Source organism: Camelus ferus, chromosome 7, assembly GCF_009834535.1.
Source record: "Camelus ferus isolate YT-003-E chromosome 7, BCGSAC_Cfer_1.0, whole genome shotgun sequence".
Lineage (NCBI taxonomy): Eukaryota > Metazoa > Chordata > Mammalia > Artiodactyla > Camelidae > Camelus > Camelus ferus.
This window is the reverse complement of record NC_045702.1, coordinates 68,684,987-68,707,419: the sequence shown is the minus strand read 5'-3', so window position 1 is coordinate 68,707,419 and position 22,433 is coordinate 68,684,987. Positions and strand designations below refer to the sequence as shown.

Here is a 22,433-nt window from a genome sequence, read left to right as displayed (position 1 = left end):
AGGAGAAATAAACAGTTATGCACCAATTTTAAAAAGCAGCATTATAACATTTAGCGATGTTGCATGTATTTAAGGAAGGGGAAAGTATCTCTGAGTGACTGTTTCTTGAGGATAATTTGCATGTGACTGCTGAGATTTACAGAGTTCTCACATTTGCTTCCCCCACAAGGATTCTAAATCAGATTGGTTCAGAGAAAAGCCAGCATACCCCCATTTTTCTAATATTATCACTTATCCAGATGGTCCTGAAAAACAATTCCCTTTTCCTAGAAAGTAAAGAGTCACCTTGTTAGATATGTATGTACATCCTCTACAAAGGCTGCCTTCTTGTTCTTCCTTCTTTTCTTTCTCATTTAACGTATCAAATCTCCTTTATCTCCCACCAGGCAAGATGACAAGTAGAAAGTAAGCACAGTGATTGACTGAAACTTTGTCTTGGCAACCTGAGCAATGAGAGAGTTAATGGTGGATCTTTGAAAACAAGTGACCATGGGAAATTAGGGTTGGCAGGGATTTAACTCTTCATGAATCATGCTAGAATATTTTTAAGGGCAAAGCAGTGGATGTTTTAACCGTGTTTGACATCTAATTAAGGAGGGAAAAGAAGTAGCTAAAAAAAAAAACTCTATTATAGTTTAGAAGCAAAGTTCTGACAATTTGCTACCAGGCGTTTGCTTTGGCAAAACAAGTTTCTGTGTTGAGACAAAAAGGTAATGACAGACCAATAAAACGACAGAAGAAAAACTGCTTGGGCCATCCCTTTTACTCTTTCTGCTGTTATTCATTTCACAGTTTGTTTCACCAACTTGCCAAGCTCTAGGTGTATCAATAGAATTGTTATGTAGCTGTAGGGCAGTTTGTGATTTAAAGGGAAGCAGACTAATTCTAATGGATGCCATTGCTAAAAAGAGCTTATAAAGAAACAGTGTCAAATATATACATCTTGTCAATATACATAGCTTACTCCATTACGCAAGTTTAAAGCATGTGTATATAACAAAGGGCTATTCTAATTAAATGCTATCTTTTAATATAGAGAAAGCACTGGTGACTCTTCTATTAATGGAGAGCAATCCATTACCATGAAAATAAAATTTTAGCAAAATAAAGAAGCACAATTCTGGATTCCTACTGATTTTACAATGTATTAGCACTTAGACATGTGTACCAAAATATAGTAGATTTTTAAATCTTCTTCATGTTTCAAACTTTTTCTAAAATTATAGCACATAGCTGTTCACATCTTCAGGAATTATACTTGTATATAAAACTTACTCATAAGGGACATAAACTTGTAGAAAGTGGACCATCAACCTAAGAATTATTGGCTAAAATATTCTCAAAGAGTAAAAAATAGAAAGCCAACACTGATGAAAACACAGATACCATAACGTTATATACCATGAAAATAATTTAAAGATAGTTACTATATAAAGGAATAATTAGGATTTAATGAAATATTTAGTGGATGCTATATGATTATTTTTTAAAAAATCTTGCATAAGTACAATTGCAGTTCTCTTTGCTAATATTTAAAATTCATTCCCATTTCAGGAACCAAAAAATTATACCAAAAATAAATACATTTCCAATTCAATGTATTTTATCTAAGTATTAAATCCAAATAAACACATTTAGTAGGTGTTCAGTTTTCTAATTCAAACTGTGAAAATTACATCTGTCTTTCCTATTTGTGGTCCTCATTCACACTAGAGTATTCAGGAAGAGGTGTTTCCCATCATGTGAAAATTAAATACGTTTTCTGGCATAAGAGCACTGTACAGTAGACAGACATCTCTACTACAGACAGATTCAATAATTTTATCTTACATTATAAGCTAAGAACGGAATATAACTGAAGCTCTCACTGCCCCACCCCCAATTCTAGAAATTTGAGAACCATAAGCAAGCAACACCTTAGGGAGTAAGACAACTTGAGTTAAAAACAATTTAATCTTCAACTCCATTTTCATAATACCTCATTTATATAAATACTCTTCCATTAAAAGTTGTATCTGTCATGTTAGAATCTACATTAGCATTATTTTATCCATCTATCTATAAAATCTATCTAAACAAATACATATAGAACAAACATTTTCTTTAAAATCCTCATGAAAAAAACAAGCATACACATTAAACTGTAACCAGATAAAGCACTAGCAACCATGTGATGAGGCTTTTTTTGTCTTTCTTAAATTTATACTTTAAAAAAAAAAAAAAGTTCTCACAACTAGCTGTACAACTAGAAAGTAATACCTCTCCAGTTCTCACTGAAGTACATATGGAATCAAATAACATCGTATTTCAAAGGCATTAGCTTTACACCAATTAGCCAAATGCCCAGTCTTTTGTACAGTCATAACACACTGTGGAAAAACTAGTCTGTTCTCTCCAGTTTATATTCCCTTGGCAAACTGTGATCTACTGCTTATGTTAAGCATCTGATTGTCAGATTTGAACAAACTGAATATTCATGACGACAATTAACCATTTAGTGTCTAAAACTAAGAAAACACAATTTATCATAACAATTATTATAGGTGAGGCATTCACGGCTACAAAGAGACCATTTCTGCAACAGTGATTTTTAAAAATAGTTTAATAGAAGTCGAGTCAGAAAAATTACCAGAATATATGATCACATATAGCGATCAGCATTTCCCAGGCATTCAGCTCTTCTCTGCAAATGTGATTAAATGTTCTTTGTTTGCATTTAAATTGTCATATATCAAACAGGAGGCATGCTTTTATAAAAGAGTGTTTAAATCATCTCCAAAAGACACACACAATCGCATAGGTTTCCCAGGTTAAACTGAAGGTTTTATGGTGTAGGTTGGGAGGGAGTTCAAGGAATGAAAAGGCAGGGGGCAGGGGGCAGGGGGGCATTACAAAGCTAGCCAAATAAAAGGAAAAGACAAACTCACCTTTGTAGGATAATTTCAGCCTTGGCACATTGTTCTTCCCATTTTGATAGTTTGCTCTCGCTGTAAGTAACACTCCCCAGAAAAGACAGACAATCCTAGCGAACCAGCCCATGCTGCAGACACTGTGGGTCCTCTGCTGCTTCAGCCTTCCCTCCTGTATTGTGCGGCCGGAGAAGTTCAAACAATCTGGAAACTGGAGGTAACAGGTGATTTAGGTCAGTTTCATTCATAAATGTGGACAATCAAGACCTCTGGGCAACACTAACACCTCTTCTTCTGTAACAGTCACTGAAGCACAGAAACTTCAAACCCTCCAAAAAAAAAAAAAAATCGAGCCAGGCACCGGATAATGAGGCACAACTGTTGTGTGGAAAGAAAAAAAATTAACAAGGACTGCTGCAGTGGTGCTTAAGAAGCAGCCCCTTTTATCTAGGCTCTTCTGATAGCCGGCAGACTCTAATCCTGCTCCCTGCTTCATTCGGCTCCGGGGAAGCAGAATGAAAGGGAAACAGAGAAAGAAAGAGAGAGAGAGAGAGTGAGAGAGAGAGAGAGAGAGAGAGAGAGAGAGGAACCGTGAGCAGCGCGGACTTTTCCTGTACACATGTAGGGAGAGATGACACAAGATCCCACAGACAGGTTTTCCCAACACTCACTAGACTGGCTGACAATGGGAGAACAGGCGAGCTCAACCCACTCCCCTTCCCTCCTGTCACACAACACATGCAAAAAACATCTCGTAGAGATTAGAGCTGGGAGCAGAACCCTCCAGCGTGCCTGTGAAAGGCATGTAGCTATAAATTTACTTCCCAAGGCAAGCGTTGTTTTATAGCCATTTTTAGGTGCAATTTTGATGAAAAAAAAACTGAATTCTGCTACCTACATGATTTACAACTCATGCTCGTTATATAATTCTACTTGAACTTGTGTGTTGTGTGTATGTATATGCCTGTATACATACACGAATATGCATATACATTATGTCCTTTTCATCAATATAACTTTAACCACTGAAGGTTTTAAAGCCTTGTTGGAGATCACTCCCCTCCTCCCAACAAACCCCGGTGGATCTACCACCCCCTTCCCCCGCCCCACTGCAATTTCAGCGGAGAAATTCCTAGTAAAGCCCATTTCAACAATCGGTTCAAGACAAATATAGGTCCACTGAGAATTATAAATTACAACAGGGGATTCTCAAAAGGATACTCAGACTTTAAAAACATCTATGGTTTTCCAGCTTCTGGAATGCTCTGGCTAACATTTTTAATGCATCACATCTCATTAATTACAGCCACTTCCCTAGTTTTGGTTTAAAGGGCAGAGGAAGATGACAAAGTTCACAAAAGTCCCTGCTGAGTGTCAAGGACCAACATAAAGAGAATATCTCTGTGTCTTCATGAGCTGTGAAGGGTTGTTAAATTTTCTGTGGATACATATGCACGTATTCAGGCAGTCACACAAATACCATTAGTTCTTTCCTAAATAGGCAAGTTGTCTGAGGTGCTTAGATTTCCTTTTCTACTTTTCTTTCAATTTTTCTCAAAGCTAGTATACTTACAGAATTTTTTTTTGAAGAAAGGTGTATAAAGTCAACAGGACAGAACTTTCCCTTTTTCCCTCTAACTCTCTCTACTCTGTACCCTCTCCACACCCCACTTACAACACACACATTAGAAATACAGAGGAGAGAGCTCTATTTCAATAATACGGAAATTCCTCAGGTGAATGGAGAGGGTGAGTGTTACAATTAAAAACTTAAACACTTATTGAAAGTGGCTTGGTATTCTTATAAAAAATGATCTAAGCATCGTCACTACAGCTTTCATTACTTAATGTCTACAGACCAATAGAGAAAGAGCAACACTCTCTCTTTGTGTGTGTGTGTGTGTGTGTGTGTGTGTGTGTTTGTGTGTGTTTGAGTGTACGTGGAGGAGGAGGAAGAGAATGAAGAGGATTTAAAGGGGGAGAGTGGGGGAAGGGGAGGAGGAATTCTCTCTCTACTTCACTAGATTGACTCATCAAACAGACCGTATTGTATTTGTCAGTTTCCGCAAGCCTATTGATCAGTCAGTATTGTTAAGAAAATAAAATCCAAAAATAATGTTGGTTTTACTGATTCCCACACTTGTTATCCTGAGCACTTTTCACGCTCCAGGCAATGGATTAAGGCTGCAAATGACAAGAGGCTTGTCTGTCTTCCATGGATTACTCTCTATAGACATTCATTCTGCAGAGGAATTCATGTCATTCTGGGATTATTTAGAAGATTGGACTAATGAATTATCCCATTGAAATATCACATATGATTAGTTTAAATACTTTAAATAGTTGTGCCATTTTCATTAACATATATTTTTAATGTCTTAAAATGTTTATTTTTCTTTAGCTCTTGTTACCAAGAGGAGAGCAAGTTTATATTTGTCAAAATTAAAAAGGATAAGCAAATTTAGAAATATATCCATTTCTCTTGCATAATGTCTAATCCTGAAACACTCTGATGTCTTCCAGGAAAAATAAAAGGTTGTAGGTACAATTCAGATAAAAGAGGGTCAGAATTGACTCCATAGAGAGGAAAGACATTCAATCTGGATGTTGAACCACAAAATCAGGACAGAATTATTTCCTTTTTCTAAAATAAATAACTTAAAGTTGAAGCCTGGAATTTGGTAGCACAGACATCCCCATGTTTATACACACACAATTTTTTTAAAAAAACCTTGATATATTTATTTACATTTGATATTTTTCTTACCATCCAAAATTTTTATCTTTTGGGTCTTTTCAAATATTTGAAAGGTTAGTGAATTCACATCTACATTTACTTATCTGTAGACCTCTTAAACTTAAAAAATGTGAGAATAGGAAATTCTGTAGGTAAGCGTAAGTGTTCTAGACTGATTCAATTATAAAATAAAAAAATGCAACCACATATAGATTTTTTAAAATTCTTGGTAAGAAAGGAAAAAAGAGGGAGGAAGGAAGGAAGGAAGAAACCACATGCTTGAAAAATACTTACCAAAGTATTTGGAATATTATATTTCTACTGTTCTATCAACAGAAATAGTATATTGACCTTTTAAAGTTGCATTTTATTTAAGGTACCAGTGACAAATCTTATTTTGTTTCTTCTTAAAGCAGCATCTCCATTTTCAATTATTTTGTAACCCACAATCTACATCATATGCTATAATTAACTCTACTTGCAACTGAGTTCCTAATATCTTCTTAAATTTCAAGTTTTCAGATGTGATTAAGTCCTACTGCAGAGTCAAATTTGAGCAGGTATTTAATACGATGGATGATCATGCTGTTGTATGCATTTCCGTCAAATAAATCAGCAGAATTTAATCTCACCCCACTCCATGTGGAGATGGATTACAATGACTTCCAAGCATAAAACTCTGAGAGGCAGTGTGCTTGATTTTCTAGGGAGACAACTCTTCCCTACTTCACAACAGGTTGGTTAACTCTTGTTTTTCAGTAAAGACCCAGATGGTCATAGAAGATACATTTCCAATGGAGAACTGCTTTAACATGTATTTTTGATCTTTTCACGTACTGGATAAAACCAATGTGTATATTTTTGAATGTCCACTTTCTATACTTTGTTATTTATCATGAAACAAACTGGGATGGCAATAAACATTGCAATTTAAAAGCAGACGTTTTTCTAGTATGTGCGATCCCCAGGTTATAGATACCCTGAGACTTTCTGGGAGTGGCAGGTGAATGCTCTCGCTATATTTGTGCATTAAAGGACATAAGGAGAAATACAGTCTCAATGTATTTAAAAGATTTAGTGGATTAAAGGTACCTGATGCTATGGTGCACTTTATTAAACACACCTGACTCTCCCCGCAATCCCATTCCAGCCCCATTTTATTGTGGTCAGACACTTCCAAAGTGTGTGCCACCAACAGAAGCAGATGACCTCTTTAAGAGACATTATTGAGTTAACAATTTCAAAATGAGTTGGTTAACCAGTTCTCCTGAGAAACAACACCAAGAAGGAAACTAATACTAAAAACAAACACAAATTTCCATACCCTTCCCAAGGTGTTATTCAACTACGTCATGTTAAAAAAAAAAAACCTATATTACATCTGCTATGTCCTATCTTTTTTCCTTCAAGGGAATGCTTCATTAGTATATGAGGAAGACCTATGATCAACAGAATTACAGCAAATATCAGAGTAGAACATTTTCCCTTTCTCTGACATCTCATGATGGAGATGCATCTTTAATGAGGGTTTTTCTGGTACAGGGAATTTGAACCTCTTATTTTTTTCTAAAAAAGAATTGTGTGGGTGAAAACATGCTTTAGAAGATCAGAAGACATCCTATTAATTGGGAAAACTGAGTAGTTGAGTTATTATTCATTCTAGTCAAAAAAAATGATAGTTATTTAAGAACTACTGTGGTTGTCGCTGAGAACTGGGGGTGGCAGGTTAAAAGCAATGTTTAAGAAATTAAGTTAAACTTTTTATAATCTGACCCTTGTGAATGCTTTTAGTGTAAGCAACATGTGAAAGCATGAGTTGAGAGGAGGGACTGGTAAAAGGCAAAGGGAGTTCCATCTCTAGGGAGGCATTAACTCCTCCCTTCCCCTCCCGCCCACCATGAATAGAAATCTCAGTAAAATAAGCTAGTCCCTCCTCGGAACTGAATGTCTAACAGTTTGAAACAAATAGTTTTATGTTCTCTCTTGTGACATCAGTGTTCATGATATTTAAGGTAAATAGAGACTCAAGATAAACCACTCCTTGTTTTTCAAATGAATTAACATGAGAGATGTTAAATCAATGCAGAAGGAGTCCAGAAACTGGCCAGTCACATCATTTGTGGCTTTAGATTTTAAGAAAAACTTAAACAACTTAAGGGTATTGGAAATTACAGGGGAAGTTCTTTAGTGGTTATGTGAGGTGGTAGCTTCCCTTTTCCTTAAGAATTTGATTCGAAGGGTAAGCAGGTGAGTTTTATTAATTTGTGTGGGGAAGGAAAGAGAGTGACGAAATAGGGATGCATAAAATTTTGTTTTTGTTTAGTGTCTATGTAGCCAAAATTGGCTAAAATCCAGTTATAGGAACAAGATTCATCATTTCCACAGTCTCTTTTCTTTTGACATCCTGAATCCATCATATTTGCCCACATTTCTAAATGTTTTAAACATGAGATACTTCCTTTTCCATCTACTTAAGGGGAATGCAATCACGACAGCTTCTTTATTAGATTACCTGATAAATGAATGCAGTCTTCCTGAATATTAATATATTGAAATAATAAAACATTGAAGATGTCAAAATACCTGTTTGGGTTTTGTTGTTGTTTTGTTTTGTTTTGTTTTTAAGTGAGAGTGTCTCCACCTCAACTCAGATGAAACAAGAAAGTTTTCAAGTGAGACAAAAATCCCATTGTTAATACTGATCAGTACAGGCTAGGCAGTGAGGAGGAAAAAATGAGGCGTCCGTGGAATACAAATGAAATGAGCAGGTTGGCTGTTGAGTGTTTCAGGATATGAAGTTATTAGTTATTTACTTTCAGTAAAGCTATCGCACACACCTTCTCACTGAATAAATAAATAAGCAGATCTATACTAAACAAACAAAGTGAAGAAATGAGGCACTATCAGTTAAAGGATTACTTTACGTCTGACTCAGGCAAAACAGAAGCATATAGTTTCCCTTTGTTACCACTGAAAAGAATGCTGCATCTCAGATGCAAGTTTACTAAAATCTCTGTGTTCTAAGCAGCAGCCTTTTTTCTTTTCTTCTCGTTTCTTTTTTTTTAAACAAATGTTTTTAAAGAATTTGAAACTGATAACGATAGGGAACAGAAATGCTGCAGGCTAGAATTAAAGCTCCTTGAAAGGGTTTATTATAATGGCAAAATCAACTGTTAGGCGGATGGTGACTCAAAAACTCCACTACATTCTGCTTTTCATGGGCACAGATTTCTCCAAGTTGCAAGAGTTCGGAAGGAAAGACTTTATTTTCTTCCCTGTTCTTTATTGTCTCCAGTGTTAAATATCATTTGGTTAGTCTAGGCACCCCCATGTTTTTCTGTTTGTGGTGTTAGAATTGTATGCAAGGTTCCATCTCACTGCCTTGCGTACAGGAGCAGCTGTCACCTTACAGGAGAGATTAGGAAATGCCCTGTTTATTAGTTAACAGTTATTATTTACATGTGATTTATGAAGAAAATTCAAGTCTTCCCCATTTTTCCTCAGGGCATATCCAAAGAATAAATCTCTTTGAAAATCAGTCAACATAAATTCATTTTCTCATGCCTATAGAAGAAATAGAAGAAAATAACATTCAATATGTCCAGCCTTGAATATTCTTAGATCCAAACTGTAAATGGTTTGACTTGAAGACTTAAGTAGCAATGTGGTTAGTCTCTTCGTTGTTTTTTCAAAGTTGACATATAACTTTGGTAACTCAAAGCATTTGAAAGGCCCCCAGGTATCTAACAGACAGAATCTTATAAAACACCCTTTGAGGCATAAAAATAATTAATGTCCACTATAACAAATCATGTTCTCACACAGTTTTTAACTCTATTATTTCAAAGTTTAGCAATTAACTGTAATAATGTATTGATGATACATAGGAAAAAGCCCACCAGTTAATTTTTTGAACTTCAAATTTTAAGCGAGTGTATTCCTCATTGTGGAACTTTGAAGAAATAAACATTTGATTTTTTGATGGAATCGGATAGTTTGGTGGTCTTGTTTTGACATATTAAATAATTACTGCAGATTTAATAATGCTGTGAAACCCATTTCAATTCTGTTAAACCAAAATAAAAACAATTAGAGAAAGAACTATATTTGAGTGAATCAAGCTAAATGTGGTCATCTATTTTGGGGGCCGTCAACATGAGTTTGTAGGTGTTGGCCACTGTGTATAGCCCAACATGCCTAATATGGTTCCAGAGATGCAATTTTAGATATGCATACACTTTCTTTATTCTCAAATCCAGTCAGCTTTGAAAGCATTTTACTTACCCTATTTCTCGCATTGCTTCTTTTATATTTACCCATTTATTCAACAAGATTTTGAGAATTGCCTAGGTGTCAATCCTTGTGACTTGTAAAACAAATTATAAGTTTTTTTGAGAATTAGTGACGTATATTCCTGATAACCAATGCCAATGTACCTTTTTCTTAAATTTTCTACCACAACATAAAAAGCACCTACAAAGCTTTCTGTATCTATTTTGACCTAGAGAGATGGATGTATTTATTTATTTATTAATTTATATCTCTACTGCTATTTTTTTCCATCAAATCCTGTATCTGTTTTCATTCCTGCTGGTAATATCTTCTCTGCTATTGTGGAAGACCTTCCCTGATGACAGATTGTCTACATATTTTGTTGGATTACTCATGATTATAGGCTATTGTATTTCCCTAAAGCTAATCTTTCTATATCAAGATTTTGCATTAGGGACTCCGGATATGAGGTTGCTTAAAAACAGAAAGAATTGCACAATTATTCACCATGTTTTGTGAGTGTTCTGGGAGCTCTCTTCCCCACGACTCTATGGTGCTAGGTGTATGTAACTATTTTAGCTCTCATTACTTTATATTATAATAAGTTTCCTCAATAGACCCTAATCTCAAAGAGAACAGAAACTTTTTCTCATTATTTTATTTTCAGTGCTCAGCATAACCTCTGGCACAGGGTAAAGTTTAACTTATTACTTAATGAATTAATTAATTAATTAAAGAGTCAGGGGAAATATATGTTAGATAGCCCCTGAAGTCTCACAATTTTAATAAATAGTTTGGTAGATATGATTTCTCTGCAGATAAAATTATACTAGTTTTTCATTCTCTTATATTAAACATGTATCGACAGAGTTCTAATTTGTTCATTTAAAATACTGCTAAAGTAACCATATTATAGTCCATAAGATAATATATGTTTGGTCTCTTCTTTAAAGCATGGGAAATTTTATTGTTTGGTTATTATTATTTTTTATTCAATTATGTATTTCTTTTCCGATTAAAGACCTCTCTTCAGATTTCCCATAACCTGCAAACTATTATAGTATGTTGCTAATACAGACATTAATCAAAATGAGCATTCTACAGTGTTTTCAAATGGCAATAAGTTCTCATTTTTATATTTTAAAAATTGAATGGTGCTTATAAAACTTCCAGGAAGAAAGCTACCACAATTGTGAAAATGTGAATATTATAGGAGATAGGACACTTGGGCCTAAATTACAAGATCACAATTTGTAGCAATATAATTGAAATTGTAGTTTCTTTGGCTAGAAATGAAATTGGTCATCCCCCTATTTCCCAACAGTTGTTAGGATCAGATCACTTATCATATCTGACGTTGTGCAATACAAGGATGTCCTGGGAGGCAGTGTTCCTAGGCAGAGTCTCCACCTCCACACAGCATGGAGTAAGACTCGGCAGTCCCAGAGTTTGATCAAATCTGTGGTATCAGAATTGAATATGGGGCACCAGGGTATCATGGAGCTATTGCTGAGAAAAAAACCCAGTGATTCTAAAATGCCCTCTTGGAGACAGAACAGACAACCCTTTGAGAATCACTGCAAATGTCAGATGAAAAAGAAGGAAGGAGAACATAGGCTGCCCGTACTTTTGTATGTTGAAAAGTTGTCCTTTAAGTGTTACATGTTAGACTTTTAAATGCCCCAAATTTACACATCCAGTGCAGCAGGTCTGGCCACGAAGAATGAGATACTCAAATTCAAATATGAAGAGCAGAGAAGGCAGCGGCAAGCAGAGAAATCCTGCTTTCAATGAACAAGCATGAGGATGCCTTCGCTCATCAGCCCTGCAACTGCAGGCAGCTGCAAATTGAAGGAGAGCACTTCACCTCTTAACAAATGGCTGCTGACTCACTTGGCCAGATGTGGATTTGAGATCCTCCACCTTTCACAGCTTACACAGTATAGAAAGAACTGAATCTTTTACGGTAAATCAAGCCTTAACTTAGTAGAGGACCCATTACTAGCACTAAATCCTCAACATGCAAGTGGTTTTTAATAACCTAAGTTGCAAGCGTCGTCAATCAGTATTTACGTTTCAGAGCAAATTATTTTCCCAGAGAAGTGTCATACTTAACTTTAGGAAGCAGAGAACTTTAGGTCAACAGGTGAAACACCTGTACAACTATTATGGGAATATCTCCTGCTACTATTTATATTCCAAGTCATTCCAGGTCAGCAGCACTCTTTAGTATTTTAACTGTCCAAGTCCTGTTTCATGCTGTTTTCAGAACACGAGGGAATCTTGATTGGCTGGTAAATAAGTTAATTTTCCATTCTAGTGGAATGTTTTACTATAATAGTTTCAACAGGAACATTTTCCCTTTACCTTCTCTGTTAAAACACACCCGCAAAAACAGGACAACGATTAATATTCAGCTATCTCTGAACAGTTTCTCAACTCTACAAATGGATACCCACAAACTATCTTTTAGATTCACCAAACTGTTATGGATATGCTAAATTACAAAAGAAGTCCATTTTCATATTTATTTTTCATTATAACTGCCAGAAGTTAAAACATTACATAGTATGAAAATACAATTGCCACAACCTAAGTAGAATTACATTTCTGTTTCTGCGTAAGTATCAATCCACGGCAAAACTTTCTAGATTTATTGGCCATAAGTAGTGGGATATGTTAAGCAGATTTTAAAGAAGGACTCGAATTTTATAAACCTATATGGAATTTTAAAAATCTGTCCAGTTGTACTCCCTCAAAAAAATGCTGTGTCTCAAATGTATTTTACAGCATTTTCAAATGTGTATTCAATAAATGTAGAAAGCCGCTTAGACTCCCACTAAATTGAGTCTATCAGAAAGTGGTTCAAATGTCACTAATTGTTTTATAGTAATAATCATATTGTAGCTTTAAACAAACTGAAGCTTTAGTCTGTTTTAAGACTGGAGTGCCAGGATGAAAATAAAGACCCTTCTGCTGAAATAGAGACTATTGAGTTACATTTAACAAGATGCAGGATGTGGCACTTCAGCTATCTTAACAGTGGCAGGCTGTTTGCCACCCCAGCAGCTAGATCATGTTTCCTTTGCCTCTTACAACTGCAGAATAATTTCATAAAAATTACCTGATTGACACTGTAGCCTTCCTCCAATTCGGATTTATTTAAATGTTAACATTTCCACAATACATTTATATTTTAAAAAGTATTAGAAAAGAAAGAGAAATAAACCAGCAGTTTTACTTGGGTGAATTTCATTATGCAAAATAAGATGACTTTAAAGGTTTTCCCTAAGTGTTGTCACTTTTCTATTTTTGTGTGTGTGTTTTCATTATATGGGCTTTGAGATACTTTCCACAGTCCTTTCTCTCCACTGTAAAAATGAGTGGCTGGTTACTGTGAAAATTATGAGTAAGGTATCTTTTCCTATATGATGCAAAATAATATTAGAGTAAGTGCCTCCTTCCTTAGTTCATTGTACCTCTAATTTGGTTATTACCCTCTTTATATTCAATTCACTACAAAGTCTTGCAAAATAAATTATTTTCACTGTAGTCATCCCAACACTCCTTATGCATTATGAGCTAAATCTCTACACATATGTATTTTGTTTTGGGCATGTTTATATGCATTCATTCTGTCAGGAAAGTGCACATACCATGAATGTATTTGTCTTCAACTGTGCTTTAATTACAGGGCATCTTCAATGGCCAGGGTCCTATGGACTACTTCCTGTGAAGTTCCTAGTGCAATTCCTTTACCACAATGGCTCCTCAATAAATGTAAGTCAATGACTTCCTGACGATTGTCATGGTTCCTGGGAGATGCAGGATGGGGTTGGCAGCACAAGACAAAGCTGGCTGCCCAAACTGTTATTTTCAGATGAACAGCAAAAACAGGAGTTGAAAGAAATCTAAGTTTTCAGAAGGACTCTGCCCATTCTGTCAAAAACTGACTCCCAAAGTTGTATGCATTCCTGATGTCATGAAGATTGTTTGAAAAACAAACCCTAGAATTCAAGAAACTAGTCAATGACTTATTTGCTTATTTTAAAAAGAAAAAAAGAGTAAAGAAAAATACAGTGGTTTAAACATTATTTTTAACTACAGACTATGGTCTAGTTTGGGCTACACAGAAAAGTATTTTGCAGTAGGGTGATGAAATATCCTGAAATAATATAATTTCATTAGGTATAGTTTTGACATAAATGGCTTTCGTCTTGCCCAGTTCTTTGACCCATAAGCTAAATATCAGGTGTTACAACGTTTAAGAGGTAAGTCTTCTTCCTGTGTAAGTAGGTGTGGGGAAAATGTGTCACCCTTTTCCCAGGAGGCTGGTGGGGCTGAAGGTGGGGGAGGGAGGTTTCCCTTTAACTGCTCTGCACTGAAGAAGTACTGCTGTGAGAGAGTAAGACTGTATGTACAGGGGGCCATAAAACTGTGTGACAGTGAGGAGTTTGAAGTTACGTGAACCCCCTTTCTCCCAAGATTTAATGCATTTTAGTCTTACGCATTTTATATATCCATGCATGTATGTACATATGCACACCTGTGTATACACGCTTATGTATATTTACACCCATATGCACACATATATAACCTGATTGCAATTCAACAAAGATTAATTAGACTTCTGTGTCAGGCCCTCTGTGCTAAAATTGAAAAAAATCAAAGACAAATGAACACATTCCCTGCCATGAAGGATTTGCATTTGAGTTGGGGAGGCAATGTAAGACTAGCCTTTTAGAAATACGCACCAACGATCTCCTAGATGCCATTCTAGTATAAACTTTAAACCATAGACAAAAGATAATTATTCCCATTTAAAAAACTATTCACCTAGGCTGAGGTAGTTTTCAATCATGTGTAATAAAATATTTTTCTTCTTTCTCGAATGATACAAACTCATGTGTGATTTCTGGCATCTCAAGTACAAGTGGGACAGTTGGCTTCGACCCATATCCTTATTCTGAAGAATTACTACTCTCGGATTTCAGTCTTGGAAAAAGAGATAAAGGCTATTTCAGAAATCAGACTCGTAGGGTATAGAAAACTGCAGGTTTCTGATGAGTGCCTTTTAAATGAGTCTAAAGGTAAATACTATCACCTGAGTCTCATTACAAGCAATAGATACTATGTATACTTAATGCTCTAAAAATAATGTTCAACCTCTAAATAGTGTGTTGTTTTACAACTAATGGGCTAGTGGTCTACACACCTTGATTCAATTTTAAATATAAGACATTATTTTCTTTGTGACTAATATTTGCATTTTAAATTTATTTTACCTCTGAGTGTTTTATGTCATGTTTACTGGAGATGAAACACCACTTTTCAGAACTTCATTGTATTATATACACCTAGAAAGAATGTAGAATGAAACTGCAAAGCAGAGATGAATGCTCTGTAACACTTCCTTACTGATTCTTTTAATTTTAGAGATGAGCCTTCCACATTCCTCAGTAGGTCCAAGCAGGAAGGACAACAAAAAGATTCCATTATTTAACCACTCCTTATAGTGAAGGGAGTGCGTGTGCTGGGGGAAACTGTGTGCAGGTTCAAGTTTGACCCAAATACAGCAGTTACGTTTTTAATCACCATATAAGAAGGCAGAACAGCGTGATGAGAAAAACCCAACCTGAGTCCTGTTTCCAGCTTGGGCACTAACCACTTAGGCGTTACTAGATGATCAATTTCTTGGGGCCTCAATATCCTCCTCAATAAATGAGTTAGCTGGATGAGATATATTCCACCTTTGGTTCCTTGTAGTGCTGAAAATACTATATTCTAAAGTGTATTTCCAAGGCATAGCGTGAAATTTATCACTTAAAATATTAGCGATATTTAATTATTTTAGTTAGGAATAAAAATGTAATGATTCATACTGCTCCATGTAAAACTGTAATTTCAGCTAGAGAATAAAATGTAAAAAAAGATTATGTAATATCGTCATTAAAAGATTTGAAAATATCTATGATAGTCCTACTATCAAATTATTACTTCATTAAATAAAAGATAGTCATATCCCTCCCATGCTAGTTTTTGAAGTACGCGTCTGGGATAAAAGTCAATTATATGGTTCCGATGTTGAATGCAGTTGGCATGAGGCAGAAGAATCTGGTTGAAGTTAAGGTTTCTGGAGAGTGTTTACTGTTCCTATCATCTGGGGAAGAAAAGTTAAATTTCTTCTTCAGAGACAGTTAATAGAGACTATAATGCACGTGTCCAACTTACATTCCTCTCATTTGGTTACACTGAGGTGTGTATTTAATGGAAGGGAAAACAATACTATTGTGATAATCTTAATTCAACTTATTTCCATGGGTATTTATCAGTCATTTCCAGATACTGAACTAGTTGCTATGGGTAAGAAAAGAGATGAGTCAGATGTGATCCCTGCCCTTGAGGAGGTCCCAGTCTAGCGAGGGAAAGTGACAGCAGAAGAAAATACAAACACGCACGCTAATGGCTCAGGCAGCACAGGTGACAGGCACTGCGCCCCACTGGGCTTGTACAGGAGCCTCCTGTGGGAGAGGGTGCCTGAGCCGGGGCCTAAATGACGAGTAAGAGCAGGCGAGGAAAGATGAGGAGTGCCTGCCAGGGCTTCAAGCAAAGCACAAAGCCACAAAATAGGAGAGCATGTGTGAGTGCAGGAAATGGGAGCAATTCTGCCATTAACAGGGTGTAAACTGCAAAGGGGAGAGGAAGGAGCAATCAGCAGGGGCCAGATCATAAAGTGTCTCTGTAGTCACGCTTGTAATTCTGATATGGGTGATGAGAAGACACAGGGGACTCTAAAGAGGAGGAAGCCACAGATAAAAGATTTGCTTTTTCTATCAATGAGCCTGGTTGCAGTGTGAGGGATGTAATGACTATCAAAAAGCCTGAAGGTAGGAAGGCCAGGTAGGTATCTATTGTAGCTAGATCAGAGGTGACAAGTCCCTAAATCATGGCAGTAGATTACAAAAAGGAGAGAGAAATCACACGAGGGAAACACAAAGGAGGCATGCTAGTCCTGATGAAAGGTTTGATCAAGAGAAGGATGGAGAAGTGGAATTTTACAATTCTCATGCTGTTATTACAATATCGTAAATGTTGCTTACAGCACAGATGAACAGAGCTATTAACTGAAACTGTCAAGGGAAGAAGAGAAGCAGATATTCTTGAGGAAAGAGAAGGGAGTTCAACTGCAAACTTGTTGGTTTTGAGAAGATTACTAAGTATATATTTTAGGTGCACATAACTAGTTTGTAAATTAGTTTAAAGCTCAAATGTCAGAGATAACGATTGGGGTTTATCTAGGCTAACGTTAGGGTCGATATAAAGAGAAGAGTGGGCCAAGGACAGAACTCTGGATGGCAGTAAGGAACAGGCAAAAGAGGAGAACTCCAAACAGGAGAATGTGACCAGTAACAGAGAAGGACCGGAAAAGCAACGCCACAGACCTCCAGAGAGAACCTGGTAAGGAGGAGAGCCAAGTGTGGGAGAGCGATGTGACCAATGCCAGTTCTATTTGAAGGAGAGGGATGAAAACCATTCTTAGACGGAACTGAGTACAAGAACTGAGTCGGAGGTGGGCACAGAAGCCAGACCGCAGTGGGTTTCGGGAAGACCAACTACAAGAGAAATAATTAAGTAATAATTAGCTGATTTAGGCTAAACAGCTTTCTCCTTTTCTCAGATATGAAGTGAGATATAAAAATTCTTTACTTTTCTAGAATTTTGAATTCACATTAATAATTGAAACATTTACTTGGAAAATGGAAACTATTTAGAACACATACAGTTTTATCATCTATCATCATCGCACTGGGGAATTTAATTCTTTTTCTACCAAATGTCTTGGTTTAATTTTTTCTTTATTTTTCCCTAAGTATTATTGCAGGCTCCTCACAGAATCTGCTTCCCTGATCACGGTGTAGTATTGTGGTCTTAGCTTTTACTGTGGGTGACATAACAAATGATCTCAGGAGGAATACTCTTCATGTCTGCAAAACCGCTATTCATTATACTAGTCAATGTCTCAAATAATGACACACATGATAAATTCCTCCCCGAATTTAGTGCCAGGAAAAGTTTTTCTCTGATGAAGAACTGACATACTCCTTTTTATCAGTCAATAGAAACTTATTTCTTTTTAACCTTGGTTGATGGGAAGTTTAAAACGAAGTTTAATGCTCACATGTGGAAACCAGCTTTTCCTAGTTCCTTAGTTGGTTCTAGGAACACATTTTCCTTTCTTTTTTTTCTTGTTTTGTGCCATTTTAATCATGTGTGTATGTCCATGTCAGTTTACTAAAGTCCTTTTCAAATGCTATTAAAATAAATTCAATTAGCAACAATAATAAAAATAGTAGTAATAAACATGTGGTCAGCATTTTATTTCATTTTCTTTTCCTTCCTTTTGAAGGTTCCTTCTCCCTCCCACACAAACACATATTAGGAGAAAAACATATTATTTGGTATTTTATTAATTAAAGGTAAAATTTTCTATAAGGTTTTAAAACTAATCATTTTTACTTTTTTCATATAGTTAATTTCAAGGAAAGCAAAAGAGAATTTAATTGTGGCTTGAAAAGCAGTACCTATTAATTCAGTCTGCTTATCTTATTTTAAAGTATGTAATCCTGAGCCTAGTACAAGCACCTCTGGTGATTTTTCTTACAGGATTTAGTTGCATTTAGAAGCACTTGAGACTCCTAATCGCATACTTTTTGTGTGTGCTGCCCTTATGCCTCATTTTCCCCCAAACAGAATTTCCTAAGAACAGCTTGAAGAGTGGCAAGTGCAAATAAAGGGATATAAATGAGGAGACAAGGAATACCAGGTATGGAATGTTTGCAGTTTGCGTACAGGCGTGAGGACTGTAGGAAGGATTTGATACAAGAACTAGCAAAACCAATTTTTTTTTTTTACAGGAAATCCCATGATACTCTTACTTGATAAATCCCTTCCCATCATTTATGACCCATCTCAAATGTCACCTTATCTTTGAAACCTTCCCTAAAGCTGCAGACAGTTATCAGTGCCCACTCCTGGATTCCTGACACAGTCTGCTTTTAATGATTATAGTGGATTCTCAAAATACATTGTCATGATTTGTTTAAAGTTCAGTTTCCTTCCTCTCTTCACAGAGAGGAATTATACCTTCTTTGCCTTATAACCCCAGCAGCGAGCACTTGGCAGTCAATAAAGGCTGTTTTTGAAAGCTAAAATGCATGAAGGAAGGAAGGAATGAGGCAGACATATGGGTGCAAACTGCAGAATAATGAGGTATTGCTCTGGAATTTAAATATCTCACTTTCTGGATAGTCAAGATGAATATAGACTTGGTGATAACATTACTACTGACAGCATGAGGTAGCAAGAATAAGAGTACAAGTGAGAATTTGAAAAGTTGGGAAAATAAAACTCTCTCTTATGAAGTCAGCATTAAATCAACACAGTGCCCTGGAATTGTGATGCAAAATCACCTCTAAAATATAACATAACTCCCAGAACAAAAAAGCTTGAACTGAATCTTCCTGACAGTATTAGCACAGTGAGCATGAAAAAGTGCACATTGCAAGGAGGGAGAACAGCCACGAAGGCACCAAGAGAAAAGACCTCAAGCCAACTCCTGGCCGCACACAGCATTTACATTTCTCCTGGGCTTTCTTTCCCGGAAAAGGGGAGACTGTCCCAACCCCACGATGAAAACAGATGCATCCATCTATGCCCTCAACGTGACATGCTTCCATAATAACCCACCTTGCCTTTTTCTGGCTCCAAGAAGTATGCTGAGGGAGAGAATGTGATTGTCACAAAAATGGGAACACCATGGGTTCTGTGACAGTTAAGTTTCTTATCGTACCTTAATAATAGATACTCTGATGACACGGTAATAACACACATCAGTTTTTGATTGCCCACAATAACCCAGACGCCCTTGTCACCAGCTGACATATTATGTATTAGAATTATCTGGACACTGGTTGTCTGTCCCCTTTTAGAAAATATTCCCCATGCCTAGTGTGTTTTCCTCTGTATCCCCAGCACCTAGGATAGCAGTTGATACATGGGAGGTGTTACTGATTGTTTATTGAATGAATGAATTCAGAACACATCCAGGAGTATAGCTGTGAAAAACTAATGGACTCATTTTTTCATTCACTCTGAAACAAATACATGTTTTTATGTCATAGAGAAAGTACACAATATTTTATAGGAGGGCTGACAAGACTAGTGTTATTTTTAATATATTATTATTACTACTTTTAACCTACAGATGAACTATGAAACACTAATATTAATTGAGCAAATACTGATGATGATACTTTTTGTCCTCTATTTAAAAGTGACTCTGGGAGTACAACATAATTTTACAGGTTCTTGTAGATATAACAGCAGTTGGAAAAGTAGCCCTTTGTATTAAGGATTTAATTTTTCAAAATCTGACTCCTTCTCTAGTTTAAATTGTAATGACATTTTTTTGGTCAGATTTAAACAGCACAACAGACGACTAAACTCAAGTTACGCCACTGAGAATAAAAAAGAAGTTGTGTAATAGTCATTGCCTCTGAGTCATGTTAGGCAGAATGACAAATGGACGATAATACACACAATGACATGGCAGTCTTTGGCTTTGCACAGAGGTCCATAAATATTTTGCACATGCTTGGAATACATGGACATCCAGTTGACAGACTCTCCAAGAAAATTCTAAAATTAGATACCACATCTAAATTGGTATCAGGAATTTAATAAAAAGGGATGTCCTCAGAGGCTTTGAGGTCATCACACAAAACGGTCTTCATTGTGTTTTATTTGGCTTGGCACTGCCGTTTTTGGAATAAAAGAGTACAAAGAACTGAAACTTAAGGCAGGGATTCTCTTTCCCCCATATTGCAATCAGTTTGAATAGCAGCGGATATGCCATTCGTGTTAACTGGGCCAAACAGCAGCAGCATGAATGCTAAACTATTCCCCATGTTCACAAACTGTCAAGAGGGGCAAATAGCCAACTATTCAAAATAATTGCAAAAAAGATTGGCACAGCTGTGATGTGTTTTCAGTGTGTATAACGTATCCTCCTGAAACCAATATTCAATATAGTGAAACAAATCCTTCACTCTGATGGACCAGAGAATTTAAATTTCATTCATAAATATTTCAAGCAAAAATTAATTTGTTTGTACTATAATTTCCTCCTCTCTAATAATTAAAAAATGCCAAAATATATACAGATTAGGAACAATTAGCAATAAAATGTGAACCCTCAAATGTATGTTTGATGTGTTGAGAACGTGCTTTGTCTCCTATCATTAAAAGAGAACAAAGTTATCGTTTCTAAATTGCAGGCCTATTCTTATGGTTAATGAACACTCTTGTAAAAAATTCAAATGTGTAAAAAATTTAGCTGCCATTCTAAATTTTATTTATAATAATATTGCTTGCTTGCTGTACCATGTGCTACAGTGTTTAAATGAAGTGCTTAAATACTTTTTAAAAGGATGGGGGAGGGGACAAGTAAGGAAGTGGGGGAGGGGACAAGTAAGGAAGTTGGGGAGGGGAGGAGACAGTGAATAAGGAAGAAATCAAACAAGGCAAGGTTTAAAATCTCTTTTTTAAAAAAATATCTTCCTCTGGGAGCTTAGACCTGTCCTTTATCTTTTTTAAGTACTTATTCTTCTTGCAAGTAAGGATAGATTTATGAATAAATTCACACCTAATTTTAAGATTTTGAACTGAGCTTCTAATGACCATACCTAATAGTCAGTTACTATTATTTCATAGAAATAACTTGAATATAATTCCCATTCATATGGGCTATGCAGATAGCCTAAATTTTAAAATACTAAAATATTTTTTGAATTATTTTTATGAAGAACTTTTCAAATTTGATTAAAATTTTATAGAAAGCTCTATACTGATTAATAAATAATAAAGGCATAGTTGAATGATGATAAAAATTTATCTATCAATGATGGAAAATGAAGAAAAAAGGATCTTTATACAGTGCATTTTCATGATAAAGAGATAGCAAAAGGGAATTTAACTTTAATCTTAGAGAAATGCTAATAACGAAAAATATGATTTTCTATAAACTAATGTGATAAGATTTTAGTTTTATCTCTAAAAGACAAAAGTGAGGTTTACAGGCAAATTTTCCCTAATCCCAAGACTGAGATTTAAATAAATAAAATACTTACATATTTTAATTAAAGTTGTTTCCATTTATGCATCTTTTATTATTATCACTAAGGATATTTGTGCCATGCTATAGTAATCATTGTATATTTCAGAAGAGCAATATATCAGAATTCTGCTTTATCTCTGAGTGTTAAAAAATTGAGATAAAGGTAGTTTATTAAATAAGCTCAGATAATTATACATATAATTTATGAAATAGCAAAATATACCATAGCTTTTTTCCTACATCAGATTAGGGAAAAAAAATTTTCTCACACAATGTTAATTTATTTAATTTATCTTTTTATCAAAGTGTTCAGGTGTCACTTAATGTATAATATAGTATA

General features: G+C 35.6%; 1 protein-coding gene across 5 annotated transcripts in view; it reads right to left on the bottom strand.

Annotated features, from left to right (window-relative positions):
- The window catches only part of SEMA3A (semaphorin 3A), a 434,105-nt gene that overhangs the window by 197,292 nt on the left and 214,380 nt on the right, over positions 1-22,433 (bottom strand). For 4 of the 5 annotated variants that reach the window (XM_032484103.1, XM_032484104.1, XM_032484102.1 and 1 more), the window contains one exon: positions 2,928-3,120. In XM_032484103.1, the coding sequence (XP_032339994.1) occupies positions 2,928-3,039 (112 nt within the window). In that variant the 5' untranslated portion in view covers positions 3,040-3,120. Of the gene's footprint in view, positions 1-2,927; positions 3,858-22,433 lie in introns of those variants that run through there. The other variant, XM_006188920.3, reaches the window with a different exon arrangement.